This window comes from Leptosomus discolor, chromosome 7 (genome assembly GCF_034619465.1).
Source record: "Leptosomus discolor isolate bLepDis1 chromosome 7, bLepDis1.hap2, whole genome shotgun sequence".
Taxonomy (NCBI): Eukaryota; Metazoa; Chordata; class Aves; order Leptosomiformes; family Leptosomidae; genus Leptosomus; species Leptosomus discolor.
In genome coordinates, this window is record NC_141397.1 from 14,654,503 (window position 1) to 14,676,612 (window position 22,110).

A 22,110-nucleotide genomic window follows, 5' to 3' on the forward strand; every position below is an offset into this window, starting at 1 on the left:
TTGAGTTTTCCAATTTGGTAGTGACTTTTCAGAGTTGCAGGCAGGCTAGGTTGCATTTGTGTGGTGTTGTTCTGTAATAAGAAATGTCAGGAAAACACTGGATGTTAGCTGAAGTGAGGTGACTAGGGACAATGGTAGTACAGCCATCGTTACTTCCCGTTCCTGTATGATAAACCAGTTTATCAGAAAGCAATTGGTACTACACATCATTTGTATGAACTTGTGAGATGGTTATTATCTTTAATTGGAAGGCTATGATTTTTTTGCAGTGACTGTGTTGATTCACTTGTTTAACTTATTGTCTCATTATGTTTCAGTATAAACTGGCTTACCTGTGACAAGCGATTTGATAGTTGTGCGTGTCCCTGTCTTGAACACTGCAGTAATTCTGCCAAACCTGGAAGGAAATAACAAAAACCTTGGTTAGTAGGAGTGTCTAATGAATAAGGCTTTTTAGAACTGCTTTTTAAAACATCCAAGGTAGTCCAATATAAACAAATATGAAGTAGATAATGATGGCAACCTTAACATTGTATGGTCTGTCTCTTTTCATGGAGGTGAAAAAGTTTATTAGGAATTACTACAATAGTAAGTGTGTTCATGGTAAGAAACATTGTTATTGCTTTGAAATATAGAAGTGGTGGAATGTTCCAGTTTTAAATTTATTGTGAATTCTTATTGTGGTCTTTGTATTTGATATCGTGCTTAATCACGTTCATTGTAGGAACAGTGTTAGCTGTCTTTTCAGTAGGCTGGCTTTTGTCACTAGTGTTATTTTGATACTTCTGGTTTAGCTTTCTTGTAGTTTGAAATAGGCACTGATCTGAATGCTTACATGGCTGTGAGTTACACTATGAATTGTGAGTTCATAAGTATTGGGTAGGGCTGTTGGTATTCTGTACACAGATTCAAACATAATACATCACACAAACATTATTAAAATAGTTATGACTTTTCTCTTTCAGAAATAAAACTCATTAACAAAGACTATCTAGCAACATATACATTTCTCTTCCAGAGTGATGAGAATACCCAGCATCTGGTAGATTACTTGATAGGATTAACTGGAATACTCTCCTAATAATGTGCTCCAAACTTCTGGCATTTCAGCATGAGGCTGCTCTGCCTTTGGGGGATATTCATGAGAAGAGTGAAAATGCTTACTTACCAGAAGGACCTATGTGTTTGTAGTGCCCAAGACTGCAAAGTGGGCCTTACTTTTTAATATATGATGGAGTTCTCACATTAAACTCCATAAAAGTAAGAAAATCTCCCTCATTTCTATCCATATGAAGCCATCCATCTAAGAAACTTTCACAGTGTTTTCCTCAGCAGGTTTTTACATAAGTAATTCCCTTACATAACTTCCATACATATCAGTTTAGGAGTTTGATTGAAGTCAAGACAGTCATGTATGTGCTTTTGTGTAGATGAATGAAAATGTCTTGTCAAGATTTTCTTTCTTCACATGTTTCAAAAATGTTGAATGCAAAGTTTGCTTAGCAAAAATGGGAGGGGAATGCTAGTGGATCTTTTCCTGGAAATTTTCACCAAAGCTAAGGGTAAAAAATGGGTATGGCTGCTAAGCCCTTGAAGTAAGTGTTCAGAGTTGTCTTGAAAGTGATTTGTCAGAAAAGACTTGAATTTGCAGTGGGTGTGTAGGGTACTGACTGTAGTTTTCTTCTCGTGCGGTGCTTTTACGTTTCTTAAGGCAAGTATTTTACAGATGACTTAAGAAACTGGAGAATTAATGTGACCTGAGGTTTGGAGCATGCATGGACTCTGTAGCATTGAAATCTAATTTTTAAATCCTTGTGAGGCGTTCTGTTCAGCACACAACTGTAAAAATAAGAGGCCAGAAACATTCTGTAATGGCCAAACTGTCGTACTGCTTCAGTTTAAAAAAAATCTTCCTCATTTTTCATGTTTGTATGCTGCCATGTTGTGAAATCAGTGAAGAGTTTCAATAGCATCTGGAACTTGAAAAGATGATGATTTATATACACTTATAGAAGGTGTTAGTGACTTCTTTAATATATCAAAATAATCTGGAAGTGCTCTATCAGGTTTTCAGTCTTGCATTTTTTTTTTATCCTGAGCCGCTAAAAAGTGGGTGGTGTGACTATAGTGGGTTTTATTAATAAATTAGGTATATTGATGGGACTATTGAATGAATGATGTTTGCAGTATGTTTCTGGGACTTGATGGCCTTCCTCTGAGGTAGTGTGATCTCTGTCATCTTGACAGCTGCTTATTTTTGTATGTGGTATCTGACTGTCTAGAATGATTTCGGGGGGGTGGGTGTTACTGGGTTGCAAACTTTAAAGTTCTCAGATAACTACAGCTTCTGTAGCTGGGGCATCTATAAGAATTGAATTAGGTACTTTTCTTGACAATCTGTTTCAGCTTTGTGTTCTGAAGGAATTTTGCAAGGGGTAGTAATTACTCTTTTGTGATAGAAATCTGAGTAACTAAAGGCTGTAAGTGGCCAGTTGAAGCATTGATTTAACTCTCATAATGTCTTGCCTGTTTTTCTGTCATACCTTCTTTTGCTCTCGATATGGGAAACAGCAAAAAAGTAGTCATAGCGAGTAACCAGTGTAGTAGGTTGATTTCCTTGCTGTGTGTCATCTAGAAGTCACTTGCTCCAGAGAGTACCAACTCGCATGGTCATTGGATGTAGTCCTAATGTCTTTATTAATGCTGCAGAGTCTAGAAAAACATGGGATTTAAATTATTTCATGGTAGTCCGAATATGCTAGAATGCTACAGCAAACAGGTGTAGTTCATTTTAAAACAGAAATAACTTAATTGTCTTCATTACTTTTCCAAAGGAAAAGATAAACAAATGGCTAACAGTATTCTGAGCTACCTATATTTTTGGCTATGCCTTGCTGCTTGCCCTCTTGTAGTATAATTAGGGAGAGATTAACTGTTGTCACTGATCCGTTTTTATCCAAATTGCTCTGCGACTTCTGAAGTGTATTTCAGCAGCACATGTGGTGGGGGAAGAGTCTTGCCCGAGAATCAACACAGTGGCTGTTAAGGAGTTGTTGTATGCTGTAAGGATGGAAGGTCTGGTATTTTTAAAATATCTGGATCCACTCCTGTATTCTAAAATATACAACCGAAATTAATGAGTAAGAATTTTATTATGTGATTATCGTGGTACTTAATGATAGTGGGATGTGCGGGGGCTTTTTTACTTCCTAGAAACATGCTTTCACTGTGGTGCACTTGAACGTGTTTGTAAGAACATGTATCTAAATTTTATATTTATTAGATCATGTTGTGCAATTAAAATTAAAAAAAATCTGTTGATTTAAGAATATCCTAATAGTCAGATAGGAGAGACAGGGTTGAATACATGATTGGCATTATCATACCTGGAAGAAGCGAAATTATTTTGAGGTGTAGGAAAAGGAGCAACATGAGCAAATAGGAGTGTCTTTAAGATGTTGGAAATACTTTTTTTTAAAACCTGCATTCAAGTTCTGTTTACAGCAAGAAATAAAATACCAGATTTTTAACTGTTATGTTAGAAATCTTAGCGTTATTTATTCACTTTCTCATTTGTTGCATGGAAATTAGTTTGTATGGGAGTACCTTAGAGGAGGCTGGGGTTCTGCTACAGTGCTAGAAGCATTTTCAAGAAAAGGAAATTCTTCAGTACTTGTGTTGAGTTTACAAAAGGGAGAATTAGGTCTTAGTGTCTGAGCTAGGTGTGTGGCAAACTGGAGTGCACATGTGCTAGGTGCTTTGAAATGGGAAGATGGCTAAAGATTACTCCTTGGTTTGAAATGTAGTTGCTTTACCATAGGGAATAAAGAGCAAGAAGTCATTTGAAAGTAGTGGGTTTGCTTACATTTTTGAAACATATGTATTAAAGCCATTTTCTGCATTAGGAGAATGTGCTCTAAACTAACTTGCTTGTATCCTAGATGCTAGAAAAGCTGTATCCCCACAAAGTTCACATTTTCAAGTACATAATCAACTGGAGTAGGACAAAGTTTTAGTCTGGCTTTTTTTTTATTTTTATTTTTCATTTTTTTTCTTTTTAGCAGAAATTCAGGAGCAGGTGTTTCTTTCAGTGAGAGCTCAGAGACCATCACTTCGGTATATTTCCCGTGGGCTTGCTTGGAGTTTTGTTTTGGGAACTAGGAGGAAAGAGAACACAGAAAATTACTGTGACGGCCTTTCATACAGTAATGCCTACCTGCAAAAAAATTAGTCTCTCCTGTTAAGAGATTAAGTCTTACACACTTTTACTGTGTAAAAGAATGAATCTTAGGCTCAGAAGTGATAGCAGTGGAGTCTAAAGGGTTCCCTGTCCATATGAATAAATATTGTGATTTTTTTCTAAGGATTTTGAACAAAGGGTAGGTAAACTAAGGAATGCACTGTTCATACTTGTTCTTAACAAGGATCTCTGTGATGAATATTGATCTGCTAGGAGATGTGTTAGTATTGGAAATAGCATTTTATCATCATATGATAGTTCTCTGGTGGCTTGCACAAAGTGATCTGGAATTCTTACTGGTCAAGACAGTCCATTTTTCTGCATATGGAAGGCTTTGCATTTTTGCTTCTCAAAGCACAGTTGTTAACTAGAGAAGGTATTAATGATTAGTACATCAAGACCTATTGTACTTTTATTTAAGGAAATATTGTTTGATAGATGTGATAGAAGCGAATTGATGAAGTATACTGGCAAAGAACTTGATGTGGTGATTGAGTTTTCCCAGTTTGCTCAATTTTTTAGCATCCTTTAGTGGTGCTGACTATGCAATATTGCATAGCAATAGCAAAATTGTGGAAAAAATATTGTATCTTGTAATTTGATATTTTACCAATGATGTGGAAGTCTGAATCTGTTATGTTATACTTCAATCTTGATATGTTGAGAAATGAGACAGAAGTCTTGCAAGAAGAAACAATTGGATTTTAATGTCCTAATTTGAAGCTTTAATGGGAAGACTAGGTATTGAAGAGGATAATTGGTTCTTTGCCATAGATTTTGTCTGTAGTTGGCATCTTAACAGTGCTCATGGTTGTACTCTAGAGTATTGACTTTGGTAACTATTAGGACAAGTTACGTGCCATCCATGTTGCATTAATTAATTGTATTTTTCGTACTTGATTTGTAAATCTAATACCACCCACTGTCTCTTCTTAAACAGGTGGTTACTGGCAGAAGCACCACTGGGATCTGAATCCTGGAACTTGCTTTCAACAGCTTGAAACAAAGGACTTATTTCTAATTTGGGCATGGCTAATCGAGGAGCAACAAGACCCAATGGGCCAAATGCTGGAAATAAAATTTGCCAGTTCAAACTAGTACTTTTAGGAGAGTCTGCAGTTGGCAAATCGAGTTTGGTGCTTCGTTTTGTAAAAGGACAGTTTCATGAGTTTCAAGAAAGTACGATTGGAGGTGAGAAAATTACTGTGTTAATTTGTTTCACATTGAGTTTGTTGTCCTTGCCTTTGACAGCCTTCTAGAATGGGTCATTCACAGCAAGGATCAGATCTGAGACCTACATCTGTAATTTATAACTGTGACTTTCTAAGCTAAAAGTTTTAGTTGGTACAAGGCTATAGCAAGCATTCATGTCAAGTGGAAAAAGCAAACGTGTACTTGAGTTGCATAGCTTTGAAGACTGGGCTTGATGTTACGTTTTGTTTGTGGGTGATGTGTGGCTGTTTTAATTGTGATGTATGCTTAATGCATTAAATAACTGCTTAATAAGAATTAAGAACTTGGTTTCTATGAAAACAAAGTGCTGCATATTCCAAAAAGGTTGTGCTGTCATTTATGCATCCTGGCTTTGCTTTTAATTTGGGAGAACTTGCTACATTTCTGGATATACCTTTCTTTGTTAGTAATCATAGAATTTAATGTGCTGGTTTTACATTTTGTGACTTCAAACAAAACAGGTGCTGGCTACTAGAATTTAAAAAAAAAAAAGAATCTGTTTAACCGCGAACAGATTTTATCTCGCCCTGACCCTCCAGCAGATTTCTTCTGTTTTCATGTATGTTGAAGTTGTTTGTGCTTTGAGCTGTATTTCTCCTTGGATATATTTAAACTTATCCTAAAACTACCTAAAGGCGTATGGACTTAAAGTATGGATTTTGTAGATTGATAAATATTCTTTAGTAGTCCCTGTTGCTGCTTGCATGAATCAGTGTGTTTCATTGTAATATTTATGCGAACCTTTCTGTGGTCTCTGTCTTTACACATGAACAGTTGTTGAAATGTAAAAAATCTGCAAAGCTTACAAGAACAAATCCAAGTTGACTTTCATTGCATCATTTTTTTTACCGTATTTCTAGCTGTTAGGTGTATTTATTTTGTATATTTGTCAGCATAAATGAAGAGCTTCTTTTTCTTCTCCTTTAGCAGCCTTACTGATGCTCACTTTCTGCTTTCTGTGTTTTATAATGGCTTTAGGATAAGCTTTAATGTGAAAGGTTTCTGTATTATCTTATACAACTGTGTGGTAACATGGAGAGCATTCTCAAAGATCTATAGTGCATTAACTTCCCGATATCAATGTGGTTTTTAGTTCAAAACACACTGTTAAAATTAAGTTAAATTCATTGTTCCATTTCAGTGATCTCAAATTCATTTAACCTTATTTTTGTGGTGTTTTTTTTTTTCTTGCTTTAGTGTCTGGGTAGAACTAGGGATAATCCAAACCCTGTTACAATGTTTAAAATAGGTACAAGCATTAAACAAGAACTGAAGTTCAGGTTCAGATCTATAGAGTTCAGTATAATCTCTTTATTAACTTGTGCCTCTTCTATATAAAACAGAAGCAAGGAAATGCCATATAATACAGCTGAGAGATATTAGATGTAGCAATGTTGGGATTCAGAACAAGTTTTCTATAGAGAAAGCTGTCTGTGGCATGTAATTGCCTAAGGCATAATTTTCTTTGTATACAGAAGGGCCTTTTAACAAAGAGAGGCTTATGTGCATTGTGAATCTGAATAAAAGCATCTGAAAGAGTGCCGTTAAAGGCGGACATGTTGGATGGTGGTGGTGTGTTTGATAACTGGACTTTGCCACTTCAGACTAGTGTAGCAATGCCTGTTGGCTGCTTAAGACAAAAGCATGGCTGTTAAGGCTTTCAGATAATTAACCCAGCTGATTAATTGTCAATTTACTATGGCCTTGCAAGATAGAAGAAAGTTACCTTGTTTGCAGAAACTAACTGGCATTGTATGGTGATTGAAATATTCCTTTCAACAAAAACAAGAGGATGTCAGAATAAAACCCTTGTTTTAATTCTGTTTCGGAGTACATCCCTTCTGTTATGGAGTGTAGGTACGTTCTTCTGTTGAAGAGAATAATGTCTGTAAGAACTTCAAATTCCACTAGTTTAGCATGTTGTCTTTGCCTTGGAGAAGCACGGTAGTGAGCTGGTTCTGAGGAGGAAGCCTTTAGTCTGGTGCAGGATGTATGTTTTTTTTCCTCTTTATTCTGGTTCTGGGAGCTACAGAGAGGAGCCTGTTTTACCAGTGCTTAGATATTTAGCATTTAGAAAGATTTATGGTGATTTAATGTCAAAGCCTTTACCTTCTCCAACCTGCCTGCTCATCTGTGATGGATGCTAATACCCCTGAAGCGGGAACACCTGACCACTTAACTAGTCAGCTTCTGTATGGTAGTTACAGTGCCCTTTAAAAAGCAAGAATGACTTGCTTTTGGTTTACTGTAATAAGTTGATTCGAAGGTTGCAGCAGTTTTTGAATGATTCATAGGATATGGTGTCTTGGAGTATGTGGGACAGGGTAACATCACAAGTACACGAGAGTTATGGGTCAGTGCCTCTTCAGACACTTGATTTAAATCAGCCACAATCTGTCAGTAGCTTAATGATAAGAGTCCCCAGTTCAGCTTAGCAAGGGGCTTCCCTTAGTATTTCATCAAGCCAATAGTTTTAACTTTTTTGCTGTTGTTTTTTTGTGGAAGGAGCAAGGTCAAGCCAGTCTGCAGTATTTCACTAAATGTCTGCCATGACTGGAAAAGCAACTCCAAGCATTTATGCTGGATTGCTCAAACTTTCGTCTAAGTTATTGAAGTTGTTACTTGGAGTTTTCTGGAATTTTCTGCTGTGTAGGTACTATAACTGGACAAACAATGTGACTATAAAAAGCAGGTAATCAAGAGAGCTTGTCAGACCGCTGTAATAGTTGTGTGTTTATTTTTGCACTTCAAAAGCTAAGGTAGAATAGTTCAGTTAAAATTCAAAGGGTTAAGAAAACCCAGTAGAAGAAAATCTTTCTTTTTGGTGTGTTTTTTTTTTTCCACAAGAAATTCTTGAGATTCTAGCTTAGTTTTTGTAATGAGTTTCATATTGTGTGGGTACTCACCTCCATATTTATAATATGTGGAGAACAGTGAATACCTGAACGTGGATTACAGAATGGTGAGATGCTGTTACTGGTACTCTGTGTACAGGAAAAAATGTATCTACAAGACTTGAGAAGGCCTTATGTCTTTAACCTGAGGAAAGACTGGTTGTTTAAATGGTGGTTCTGTGTTGGTCAGAGTTGGAGTCCATCAGCTAATGCTTGCTTTTTATAGGCTTGAATTGTTTAAGGAAATCCTATTTGCATCTCTGAACATAATTTTATATAAATATTGAAATATAAGCAGACTTCTGGTTTCAGCACCTCTATCTCTTTTGTAGCTGCTTTTCTAACCCAGACTGTATGTCTCGACGATACAACGGTAAAATTTGAAATTTGGGATACAGCTGGGCAAGAGCGGTACCACAGTTTAGCACCCATGTACTACAGAGGAGCGCAAGCAGCTATAGTGGTATACGACATTACAAATGAGGTAAGTACTGTATAGGGAGGCACAAGGGGGATTTGGAAGTTAGCAGTCTTGCATTGGTCTTTCCTTAATTTTTTTCTCACTGACTTGTGTGAATCAGTTCATCGTTTCATAGAATCATATGATGGTTTGGGTTAGAAGGGGCCTTTAAAGGTCATCTACTCCAACCCCCCTGCAGGGATGTCTTTCAGTAGATCAGGTTTCTCGTTTCATGTTGGACTCTGTAATGTTAAATTGTCTGTAAACTTCTCTTGCTGGAAGACCATTTCTAGGGGTTTTTTATTGTATTTAAGAAAAAAAAAAAAAGACAAAGCGAATTCTGTGGTAGAAGTGTTTCAAACCCACCTTTAAATCAGTTTACCAGGATTGAGCTGTTACTCTCATCACATTGCTGGTGGCAGTTTATTTAATATTGTATTAGTGTACCTTCTGGGTAAGGATTGGAAAGGTGACACAAGCCATTGAGACAAAAACCTAAGGTTATTTGATTTCTTTTTATTTGAACTTGAATAAGACAAGCTTCACTTCTTTTTGCTAAAATGAGACTTAAAAAACAAAACCCTCAAAAAACCCAGAAACCCTGTACCGTAATGAACGGTGCTCAGTAATTAGAAAGTGTTTTGAGACCCTTTCAATATAGCTGTTCATCAACTTGAGTCTTCTAGAGGAGAAAATAAAAATTCCCTTTTTCTCTCTTAACCACTCCTCTTTCCTTACTCTGTCTACATAAAGATCTTCCTATCTTTACTTACTTTTTCAGCATTATCCCAGCTAAGCACACTTGAGAACTAAGGTAGGAATGTTTCATTTTAAAAGCTCAGTTGGCAAGTTGGAGTGTGCCTTTGGACAAAAGTAGCAGCCTTGCATTGGCCTTTTGCTTGAAGTATAGATAACAGATTGGGATAATAGGTGAGTACAAAAGGATACTAAAACTCAGTTGCATCATTTTGCAATCATTAACAGGAGTCCTTTGCCAGAGCGAAAAACTGGGTCAAAGAACTTCAGCGACAAGCAAGTCCTAACATTGTAATAGCTTTAGCAGGAAACAAAGCTGATCTAGCTAACAAAAGAGCTGTGGATTTCCAGGTATGTACATAACTTCTGTTTATAGAAATAGTATTTTGTTGGAATAGGAAATAAATAAACCTAGGAAGAGCTTATCTGCATAGTCTAGCTAGTTGTTGTAGAGGTCATGCTGTGAAATGTAAACGTCAGCTGAAACTAATTAAATTATAGAGGCTACTGAAAAATCTGTTTCTGTACAAGTCATATGTAGCAATAGACTTTTGAATAATTAAGTTTCACTTTGTGGAATCACTAATTTATTTGCATATCTTTAAGGCTAATTGAATTTCTGATCTCTAATGTGACCTCTTCCTGTCTTCTACCCAAAATTACCAGTAACTAGAGTTTCAATGGATGAGATAGCAGTAACTCAGTGCAAACTATTCTCTTTGACTTGTCAGCAGGAGAATTTTGATTATCGCATGATACAAAGCTGATTGATGTGCTTAACTTGCCAGGGCTATTCTGTTGAAACAGTGTTCTAGTTTTATTTGTGCTTTTCATGGCATTCTTTTTGGTTTAGTGAATGTATCTATGCTCTCGCTGCTATATTTTATCTTCTAGAAGGTTTAACCAAGTCATCAGAAAATAGCTTCCAAAGCAAGTAAGACTCACTGCAGATGGTTCTGGTCCATTCATGATTGAATTTGAATTAAGATCGTGTTTATTAGTAATTTGTTCTCTTACAGTTTTAATCTGTGTGTCAGATTTGGTGTCACTGTGTGAGATAGTTGTGTGCAGTAAGGAATCCTTTTGTAAGAATAGAAGTCAGGCTATGAAGGTTAGCAGTGGTTTACGTATTTTTTTGCCAGAATTCAACAAGGTTGTTTCCTAATTTTATACTTCATGGCTGTTGTAACATAAAGCTGTGTGACAGAAGACTTGTATTGTGTGAAAAAATGTGGTATTTAACAAAAATTTCGTATGTGTGTGCAGTCAAAAACTTCATCAAATTTAATTACCAAAGTAGAACTGCCTTTACTGTATTTTTGTACAATTACAGTCTTGATATTTTTCATACGTTCGGGTTTCTGTTAATGTAGATTTATGGGCTCCTTGCAAGTTTGTCAATCCTTTCTCATTGCAAAGCACATTTTAGATTTCTAGGTATTTGTTAATGTGTTAATTCAGGTATAGTTATGTAGATCTTAGCAGATGTCACTTATATTAATACAGAATGCTGCAGATTATTTTTTTTCATCATAGGTATTCTGTAGTTTGGCTTTTTGCAGATTGAATGCAAAGGCAATTACGTAATAAGCTGAGGATTCTCAACTGAAGTGGCAGAAATAGGAAACTATAAACTGTGTATTTCAGATCAAAATTCAGACTGCAGAGGGAGATAATGCAACAAGATATTTAATACAGGTTATTTTATGTTTAATTGCAAATTTCTGTCAGAATAATGAGACTGTTCTGATCCATCTGCCTCAATGGTTGAAAGATTCAAGGTGGTTCACAAACTACTTTCTTTTCGGGGTAGTGATAGACTTTCTGACATTTGATGGCACTTTCTGGAGCTTATTCATTCTTGCTGTCACAGCGTTCTGGATCAGGATTGTCGTCTTAATAAATATTTTTATTTATTATTTAATTTTGCCAGAGATTTTCCAATCTGTGTATTTGTAAGATGAGAAGGATTTTGAATATTGCAGGTCTACATGTTTAGCTGCTTGGTGGAATTGTGACTTCAACACATTGTCACATGAGTGTTTCAACAAACTTACTTTCCTTCAAAATAGCATAGCAATTGTTCCTTAGTAGCAATGAAAGTATAATATGTAATGATTGTGGAGGGGAGGGTTATTCATTTGTTTTATTTTTTAAATGGAGTAATGCTTGCTTACTTTAACTTTCAGGAAGCACAGGCTTATGCAGATGACAACAGCTTATTGTTCATGGAGACGTCTGCCAAAACATCTATGAACGTAAATGAAATATTCATGGCAATTGGTGAGTTTATGAACAAACTGAGAATTTAAGGGAATTGTTTCCATGAGGTACATACCATCATAATCTTTGTAACCCAATGTCTTTGGGTTTTGGCCTAAATTATTTCTGACACTGAAATCTCCTTAGGCCCCTTCAGATCCTTTTTGATGTTCATAAGTCAGATAAACTTGATTGAAGCACAGTTGCATAGGTGTTCTGTCAAGCACCAAAACACTTGGATTAACTTGGAATAGCTAAGCTAGGTTACTTTTGGATTTTGTCAAAGTTTCATGTACCTGTTTTGATTCCATGATGAAAACTTGTACTGCTTCAGGTTCAAGCAAAATTAAGCTGTAGTTGTTAATATGAAAACACACCTTTTCCATGGTATAAGTAACCTTAAAAAGCTCTACACGTCTTTCCTTAATTGCAAGATGTACTTGGCATTTGTTAATCAAACTTGTGTAAGAATATAAGTGGAAGTGTATAAATGTGCCTTTTGAGGGTATTTTTTTTCCAGCAGATTCCACACTGCCTTAGATGCAGAACCTGGAATAATGTACCTCTTGTGAGACAGTGGTAATTGAAGCTGGAAACATTTCAAAATGGGAGAGTGATAATTTAACAAAAATTTAAAAAATTTAGTCTAAACGTTTACTAAATATGCTTTTGCATTAAAATTTTGTTTAAATTCCAAATGCATCTATCTAAAATCCGGAAGTTGTGCCAGACAAGACAAGTTGCTTGAATTCAATGTCCAAGTATAAGTAAAGGACACTTCATGTGAAAAGTAAACTTACTAATACATTTTTAGCCCTAACGTCATCTTAGGGATTTCTGTAAAGTTGCTAACATGTAGTAGTAAGTACAAATTACTAAGAAATTCAGTGAATTCCACTGATAGGCAGAAAATTGTATTTCATTGTTAAAATTTTGAAAGTGGAGGGAAAAGAAAGCATGCAGTTTAAGACTGGTCACCAACCTGTTTAGTCATCAAGTTAGTCACAGCAGTGGCCCTGAATAGCAAAGTATGGTGTCAAATAACCTTATTAGATCTGGTTTGTATTTTTCACTACAGTGGCATCTCTATCCCACTTTTTGTGAAAAACAGCATTGCTATAAAAGTTAAATTTCTGAAGAGGTCTTATCTGCTTTCCAAGACAGTAAAGCAGAAGGTAATTTGTGGTTCAAAGTTCCAGTGGATGCAAATTAAATTATCACTATAGCAACACTATAAAAGTACTTGCTTCACATTACCTATAAATACTTGGAGGGTAGGGAGGAAACACACAACTATGAGTGGAAAGTCTGTTTTTGTCATAAATGCTCGAGATAGGCCTGCATTTAATGATACAGAAATGCTCAATTACACTCTTCTGGTGGAATTTCAAAATCAATTTCTTTAAAGGTGCAGTTTGCATCTTTTTTTTTAAAAAAAAAGAAAGAAAAAGAAAAAATAATACCCAAAACCTGATAGTTTCTTTTGTAATTTTTTTTATAAACAACATTTCTTACCTATCTAGATTTTAATGAAGTGTACAAAGTAAATTTGAGAAAATGCCTAGTTAGTACCTGGGTGTTTTGCCTGCAAAGTTAATTGTCCGTGTGAATATTCTTTCACATTGATGGGTGAAATTCAGTTTTATGAGTGCATCAGAATGAGATCTGTGCAGCGCTGGACCCTGACAAGAAATCTTGACTCTAATACAAGTATTGCATGGAACTTGGAATGGCCTTTTGCACAACATGGATGCAGTTGTCAGGACCATGTGTAAATATGATCTTCAAAAGTAGGAGAAAATGAAAAATGAGAACATGGACAGAGTTGAGAGATGCAAGCTACAGCTGCTTGTAAAGTGACTGCTTCAGTGCTCACTCAGAACTTCCAGTTTAAAAATTTCATGTTAAGTTACCATTCTAGAATGTATCTAGAATCCAAACCAACAGTGCTCTGAAGGTGTTTTTCTGCTGGTGATTTGTCCCTGGGTACTGCCTCAGCAGCTTAGTGACACATGAACTGCTGGGTTCTGTGACAGAATTGTAGAACAGCCCAAGTTGGAAGGGACCTCAAAAGATCATGTGGCCCAACCTTTTGTGGGAAAGGGAACCTAGATGAGATTAACTGGCACTTTGAGATGATCTAGCACCACAACGTATCTTGTTGATGTGTACTCTGCTGTTTCTCTGGCTGTTATACTTGCATTTCATTTGTTTTAGGAAAAGTTGTTCTTCAAAAAAACTGACCCAAGTAATGACTTTGGAGTCAAAGCGTGCAGCTAAACCGTAGAACGGGGATGACTGTGGGTCCTGGTAACATGGAAAAGACAGCCCCACAGAAGTCCTTTTATGTAGAACTTAGCTTTTTCTCCATCAGGAAACTGCTAGGAGGAGCTACTGCTCAGAAGGGTGACATTTGTCACCCTTACTTTTCGTGTCAGAACCAAGGAGGTACCCTGGAGCTACAAGGGCAACAAAGACATTATCAGAAGTCAATTGACTTGTAAGAGCTGGAGAGAAGAGACAGCTTGGGGGAAAAAAAAAGAGGAGAGACTTGATCTAGTGCTGAGGGCCATTTTATGTGTTGCACGCAAATACTTATTCTAGGTAGATAGCTGGACAGTGGTTTGACCCATTTTTGTCTGTTTTGTGCCTTTTCAATCTTTCTGTATCTTTTAGCACTGACATCTTGATCTTAAAGCCTGTTCTGTGTAGGTGGATTCCCCCAAGAGCCATCATTTACTGGCATAGCATACCTGTGCAAATAAATTTTACTGCTCAAGTTGCTAATTCATTTCACTTTTGAAAATCATAGATAAGGTAGTTAATCATTAGAAGTTAAGTGTCTTAACTTCTTTTATCACCAGTGCACTGAATCAAGTTAGATTTTATAGCGATTATATTGATACAGAGTAATAGTGTTGACTGTGTACTCAAGTGATTTAATCTTAGTACAATCTGGTTTAACTTTTTACTTCTTGTTGATTTTATAGCAAAAAAATTGCCCAAGAATGAGCCACAGAATGCAGGAGCCAACTCTGCCAGAGGAAGAGGAGTAGACCTTACTGAACCCACACAACCACCCAAGAGTCAATGTTGTAGTAACTAAAACATCAATTGCTTTAAACTGTTCTGAATATTCTTCTGCTTCCTAACTGTTAATAACCATGGAATTGGAGTGTTTAACCTGGTCCAGTACAGCTTCCAAACAGCGAAGAGACTTACGATAATAGTCAAGTTCATGATACAGTTTTCTTTTGATCTAAAATTTTAACATGCATGTATCCACCACTGGCTGTAATGTTTCAGCAGTAGAGGAGAGATGGAATCAGAATAAACTTCCTTCAGTTTGAAAGGGTTTCAAAATCGCTTACCATTAGGGGTGTAGAAGAACTACTTTCCATGGACCTAATTGGCCAGTTCCTGTAGCCTCAATACTGATTACTGTTACAATAAATAGAATTGGGACTTTTCGTAATTCTCAATTGTGCTTTAAAACCTTTTTAGAAACAGGGTCTAAAAATTACTTAAACTTATTCACAGTATTGATGCAACCAGTTGTATATGCAGGTATCTACTGTTTAGTTATACATTCCATAGTTTAATAATTTAATTACAAATAATATTTGCATTAACAATTTTAAGAACCCTATGCTTGCAGGAAAGTGCAGTTTTAGTTGGTACACTGTATGTAAATTATATCAACCCAGTTAGTTATCTAAGGGAATTAGTGATAAATCAAGTTTAACTTCATTTCTTACCTATTCAGAGGGTACAGACCAGTAAATTCAACTTTATGACTTAGAATTTTTTTTCATCTACAAACTGTAAGAGCTCTTCAAGTAAAACCACAACAAAGTCAGTGTCTGTGACTTCTTTCTTGGTTTTGATCATTGCTGGCCATTACAGTTTGTTTTTCCCCTAAGGAAAATAGTGCACTAACGATTTTGTACATCCAACTTGATTTTAAATTTGGATATTAATGTACTGTAAATAGGTACTCTGCATTGTAGTCTACATTTGTTTAATACTTTCTGTAATATTTAAGAGTTGCTTAAAGGTATACAGAATGTACAGTTACTTAAAGCTAACTTTTTTTCCTCTCTAATCAAAGGGGGTTCTAAGTTCTTCCTTTATGGCTAGAGCAGTAATAAATGATGCTCCTCTATCTGTAACATAAGTACTGCTGTCTGTCAGTAATGAACTTTGCAACTTTGTTTTCCAAAGTACATTTTATTTTGATCTGTCCAGTATATTGCACTAATTCTTTTAGTTATTTTCATTATATGAAATCTACCAAGCGTGTCAGAAGAGATGAATTAGTCTATTTAAATGTTGAACTGATAGCAGGAACTTACTCATGCAGATTTTAAATTTGCGGTAATCTGGGTTTAGCAAGGAAAACGACAGTTCACCGGTGTTTAGTTTTATATTGAGGTGCTCAGGTTTGAATAAAGTGGTTTAAAAAAATTTTTTTATTACTTTCTTATTGAGAGTTTCAGAAAGGTTTATTGCATTTGTCCAGTTCCAAACAAGATGTCTGATTTACTGTATGGGTCAGCATTTAAGATGATTACAAGTCAATACATGACACAGCTAAATGCAAGCTTGTACTAGATGTACTGTGATAAACTTTTAAGTGTTGAGGTAATTTGGTATCTTATCACATCCATTTAGAAGTACCATCAAAATAGTAATGTTATCTCTTGAACCTGCAGCTAATGCAGTCTTGACCAGTTGTTCACTAATGTAGCTGGCTGCGTTGTCGTAGAAAGTCTCAGAGGTGACTCTGCCTCTTCCTGCAGTTTGTGGTTCACAATCGGACAGGTATGGTTTTGTGTCCCCTTCAAACTGTGGTTGTGGTTTAGAACCCACTGGTGATACCCTCTTTAGCAGTTCTTGACCAGTGCAGCACGCAGGTTTGTCACAAAATATCTTGGAGTCCTTTTTTTCTGCCAGTTGTGGACCTGAGTCATAAGTAGATAGGCATGCTTTTGTATCTTTTGGGGGCTGTCTCATGTTTGTAGACCCTATTGCCAGTATGTTTTCTTGCAGCTGTTTGTGGGTGCAACTTGGACCTGTCACAGAGAAAGTATCAGTGTCTGTTTCTTCTTGCTCTACAGTCTGTGGTCGTGGCTGAAAACTGCTACATGGATAAACTTTTCTGTCCTCAACCTGTTTCAGTTCTTCAGAGCCACCTTGTGTGCTAGAATCGGACTGTTTTATCTCTCTGTTCTGAGAGATAAAGTCTTTTGAGTCATTTAAGTTGTCTTCAGTGAGAGCCATCAGATACTGACACGTAGAAGTTCCATTTTGTTGAACATGTTCATACATTCTTAAATAATCGGTGAATATTGTTAGAGTTAATGCAAGTACTTCATTGTGATCCAAAACCTCCCAAAGCCCATTAGAAGCTAAGATAAGAAACTGACAGGTGTCATCGATGGGGACAGATATGGTATGAGGTACAGGTATAACAGATCTTTTCAGTACTGGATCTCCGTGATGTCCAAGACCCCTTGTAGTTCGTAGGTATCCCTCTACTAATCCATCTGGTTCGTTAGTGCTGATGTTTCCGCCATTCTGAAGTACACGTTTTCTCTCGCTTGCGTTAGAAGTGCTGTGCTCTTTTGAGAGGCAGTGACTTTTTCCATTTTTACATAAGACTGCATGTGCGTTACCTAAAATTGAAATAAGATAATATTTTGAATTACAGCATACTGATTATTTTTTTTAGATACTGCTTTTACATCAACAGTTAACCTTTTGCTAAGGGCTGGGGAAAAAACTAAGGTCACAGTTCACTTATCTACTGCGACAGGCATGTGTCCATCAATGAATCTGGTTGTATTTTACAGCAAAGTTTTCTGTAGTTTTTTTCCCTTCCCATTATTCAGAAGACTCTTCCGGAACCTTATTCCTCTGACTGCAACTAAACTGTTATGTAGAGTCTTAAGTGACATTTCATTCAGCTTAAAGTGCAGACTGATAGAAATGTTGCACCTTGACTGGTTTTTGAGCAAGAGTGCATATTTCTCTCAAATACTCTTTCCCCCCCCCCAGAGGAGCACATGCTTTCACAATACTGTGGCTGAATGAACCCATCAAGAAGTTTCAGGTTCAGACTATTTTTAGCAGTATAAAATTTCTAGTACCTGAAAAAAATTTGGACATCGTGTAGAATTTACAGTTTACTAACATGATGCCTTAAATCTCTTCCTCAGTTAAGGGACCCAAGGGAGAAAGAGTTCTCACAGTCATTGTGAGAAGTTGAGGACTAACTTTTTTCCTTTAGTAGGAATAGGTACTTGACCTTTCTCTTTCCTGAAATCTGCAGGTGAGAATGAAAAGTGCTAGAAATGGCAACACTGCAGGTGACTAGTCTTGTCAGACTTGAATGCAGAGCGTAAAGGAGAGCAGCTCTGAAACAAAGCGATGTATTGGTTGAGATCCTCTGTGGCTACACTGGGAGAAGACCATTATTTCGTGTTAGGGGAGGTGATTGGTCTGCCTCCATGTGTTGGCATAAGGGCAAAAGTGATGTCTTCCAGAAGGAACTGGAGGGGGCTGGTAGCTTTCCAGACACAAAGCTGGCTGCAGCGTGTTCACCTATATTGTATTTTTAATATCGTCTGGCTAGACTAGGGCGCAGGCCTCTGAACAGTGTTTATAAGTAGGCTCTGCTTGCACAGTAGTTGTATTTCTTGGAAAGTGCTGGCGTTGTCTAGTGTAGGGGACAGCTAAGCATAGTCTGTGTGAAGGCAGATTTCCCTAGAAGGTGATTCAAAATATCAAACTGAAGGATACAACCTTTTATCAATTATAGAATGTAGATGCCTTAAGTTGCGTTGTGTGAATGCTTCCTTGTGCTTGTTCCCTCCTTCCTCTGATTTCCTTGGAGAACTAGAAGATTTTCTAAAATTTCCTTCAAGCCCTGTAAGACCACCAGCTGTAACCGTACAAACACTGGGTTTTGTGTAACAAAAGGCATGATATAACCCATGTGGAACAACTTGACTGCGAGAGAGTAAATCTGGTCACTTTTGGATGCAAGTGTCTTGTCTGCGAACCAGAGACAGGACAAAATAATCGACAAAAACTAGCTGACCTATCAATGTGGGACTAAATGAAGAAGACAAAGCTGGCCAATGCCACCATCTCCTGCCCCTCATATCTGACGATCCTCTTCAGTTGCTTACCTGGTGGTGAAGGAACATGCCTATACTTCTGTAAGAACACATTCCGGGGGAGGGGGGGAAATGAAGTTTTGATGTTGTGAAAATCTTTTTCTTTGATGTGATACATTTGGTGGAAAAATTAAGTGTATTAGACTAAATAAATGTGTATTTAGAAGTGGTTCAAAAATGTGGAATTTAATCATAAAAGGCTTAAAGTATCTCTGATTAACTTCAAGCCTTAACTCATTAGCAGAGCTTGAGTCTACAGTATCTTTAATTGCAGCCAGCATAAAGGGAGGGAAGGATGGGGGCAGGTGACTAGAACCAGCAAACTTAGGTTGAGTGAATTCTCTACCAAATTTTCTTACCTTCATCCTACCTCTTCAGCTCATTGTAATAAAAATGGGGTTTCTTCCCCAATAAGGTGAAAGCAGACACATTTGTTAGCTCTGAAAACATTACAACCTATATGTCAGTTACTCCTGTATTCCATTAAAGATGTGACTGCCTCTCCTGCAGTCACATCTAAACTACCAGTTCTGATACCAGTAATAGCAAAGTAGCTGCAGGAGTGCTTGCTGGAAGGAGGGAAAGTATGGCTACAGCACCAGGCGTTGTCGGGAGAATGGAAGAGAGGAAAGGGAGGGGGTAGACCACAGTTACTTATTTCACTGTCAGTGCATGTTCAAGTTGGTTTAATAGCATTCCTCAGACTGGCAGAGGATTGCAGATTATTGTTATGGGAAAATACTCTTCTTTTTTAAATCTGGGATCAGTTTTTCCAAATGTGGAATATGGGTTTGGTTTGGGGTTGGTTTTTTTTATTGCCTCCTGAAGAAATGAAGCCTCAAATGGTTTTTGCTTTCTCTACTGATCTTTCACTCTCTGATTAATTTCAGACAAATTTCATCTGAAGAAATCTTACAAGTTTTGTGAATATACTCATCTGAGGAGGAAAGACTGCCCCCATTGATGGAAAGTTGCAGTGTTAGCAGACTCCTTACTAATGCTAGGGAGTGATAGAAAAGTATTACAGTGCTGGGCACGTGCTCCAAGCAGAGACTGGAAGACATAAGAGAATATGATTGTAGACATTTGAAACTATTCACACAACAGCTCATTTTTTTTATATATAATTCTGCTTATGTACTCCTTCACAAGCAAGATGCATGCTTTCCCATAATCTTACTGCTGTCTTACCTACACAAGACAACTGGTAACAAAAATCACCAAGTGGGGAGATGTAATAAGTGGAGTTGGAGATGTAATAAGTGGAGTTGCTGAGAACTGCAAGAGCTTTGTCTGGTGTTTCCTGCAGCAGGGCTGGGTGGAGAAGGATTAGGAATGTACCAGTGTTTCTGGTAATTAATAACTGATTGTCTGCACTACAGAAAGGCAAAGCAGGGTGGTTCTTCATAAAGAAACAGGGCTGAATAGATTTTCCATAACAACAGTAAATAGCAACAAAGTCCTATTTCAGAAATCAATAATTCAGATGATCCCCACAGATCATGCTTTCAGTTTGCTGGTAGCAAAATGTGGTGTTGCTTGTCAAAAAAACAGGTGAATAAAAAGAATCTCTTAAGCACGTTTCATTGGCACAAGGCATTTATCAGATCTAAAATCAGATATTTATGATTGCCCTAAAATGATGACACCTTAAGCTTCCTCCTGATTAAAAAAATAAATAAAAAATTATCCCTATTACTCACAGAGGTCACTTCTGGATTATGGAATGTTTCTTAACTGTGCTTTTTGCGTTAGTAGATTGAGTTTGTTGCTTTAACTCAAGTATCATATTGAAGGTGCTTTTTAGATAAGCTTAATACTTACTGCTGGGTACCAGTATCAGTTGCAAGGGAATTGACGTGTCTCCTCCACATTGTCAAGTTAAAGCAATTGCAGCTTTTTATCTCAAAATATCTACTGCCAACACATCTCTAGATCAGCTTACTTTATTAGTTCTTTTTCTTGGGCAGAGGAAAGAAAACCACCTAGTGTGGAATGTACATACCTATATTGGCAATGTGCAGTAACCCAGCAGCACCTGTGGCTGTCCTGGCTAATGGACTGAGCGTGCTCTTTTCAAAATGATTTCTTTCTTCCTCGGTGCTGTCTGTCTCTCTGCTGGGGTTTCTTTCCACCAGACAGGTAACAGCTGAACAGCCACTCCAGCGAACTTTGGAAACCTCATTCCTTCCCAGTCGTAAAAGTCTGTCCATTCTCCAAAAGGACTTGGCATATGCTTTGTGAATCCATTCGTAAGTGTTGGTCTTGTTGGTCTCCTCATTGCCTGGTTTATCAGAGAAAATCTTTTCTTTTTCCCTGTAATCTGCCTTGATTACTGTGGCAAAAGAATCTAGAATTTGCTGTTCATCCTTACTCTTTCTGTAGGAGGAATCCATTTGAGCAAGCTGGTCAAGAAATAAAAGTGGAAGCTCTGCTGCAACTGTTTCTGCAGCTGTCACACCATGGGAGCCATCAAGTAGCCCCAGAAAACACGTATCTGACCTGTTTCCGTAGTTGTCAAGCACAATAAATCTGTCTTCCATGTCTCCGTGCCATGTGGAATTTTTATCTTGGCAAATTGATAATGCTTTTATTAAAGAATTATTTACTTTCTTAAAAGTACTAGGATTGTTAATATTGGCAAGTTTGTGATATGATGCAGGAGTGTGATCATCCATAAGGAATTCAAATGAATAATCAATCTTCTGCCTATGTGTCTCAGAATATTTAGGAATCTTGGTCAGTTTTGAAATTAGTTTCTGTCTCTGAGCTAAAAGTGTTTTCTTGTTAGTCTTCGTTTGTGGGCTATCAAAGCCCAGCAAAGTTCGGGCTTTGTGGGTTTTTTATGATAACGAAGGTGGTACAGATGTATTATTTGTTGACGTGCAGAGCAAAAAATTGAGATGTGCTTGGAATCATCATTCTCGGGTGCAGTTGTGACCTCCTCCAGCTCATCTTCACCTCTGGAATGTTCAAAATCAGGTGGGCTTGTTTTGTCTTGTGACTTTTCCTCCCATGTCATTCTATAAAGGAGTTGAATATGTTAAGAGTTGTTCGTATTTCAGTATTCTAATATTAGGT

The 22,110-nt window shown here is 37.1% G+C and overlaps 2 protein-coding genes across 2 annotated transcripts; one reads left to right on the forward strand and one right to left on the reverse strand.

Moving 5' to 3' along the window:
• Positions 1-384: 384 nt before the first annotated feature.
• On the forward strand, positions 385-16,456 carry RAB5A (RAB5A, member RAS oncogene family). Its single transcript, XM_009959528.2, has 6 exons — positions 385-422; positions 5,181-5,431; positions 8,700-8,851; positions 9,812-9,934; positions 11,773-11,866; positions 14,836-16,456. The coding sequence occupies exons 2-6, from the start codon at positions 5,269-5,271 to the stop codon at positions 14,949-14,951; spliced, it is 648 nt and encodes a 215-aa protein (XP_009957830.1). The 5' UTR covers positions 385-422; positions 5,181-5,268; the 3' UTR covers positions 14,952-16,456.
• On the reverse strand, positions 16,452-21,707 carry PP2D1 (protein phosphatase 2C like domain containing 1). Its single transcript, XM_009959530.2, has 2 exons — positions 21,035-21,707; positions 16,452-17,523 (listed from the first exon to the last, which is right to left on the reverse strand). Exons 1-2 carry the CDS (start codon positions 21,705-21,707, stop codon positions 16,478-16,480), a joined length of 1,719 nt encoding a protein of 572 aa, XP_009957832.2. The 3' UTR covers positions 16,452-16,477.
• Positions 21,708-22,110: the final 403 nt, after the last annotated feature.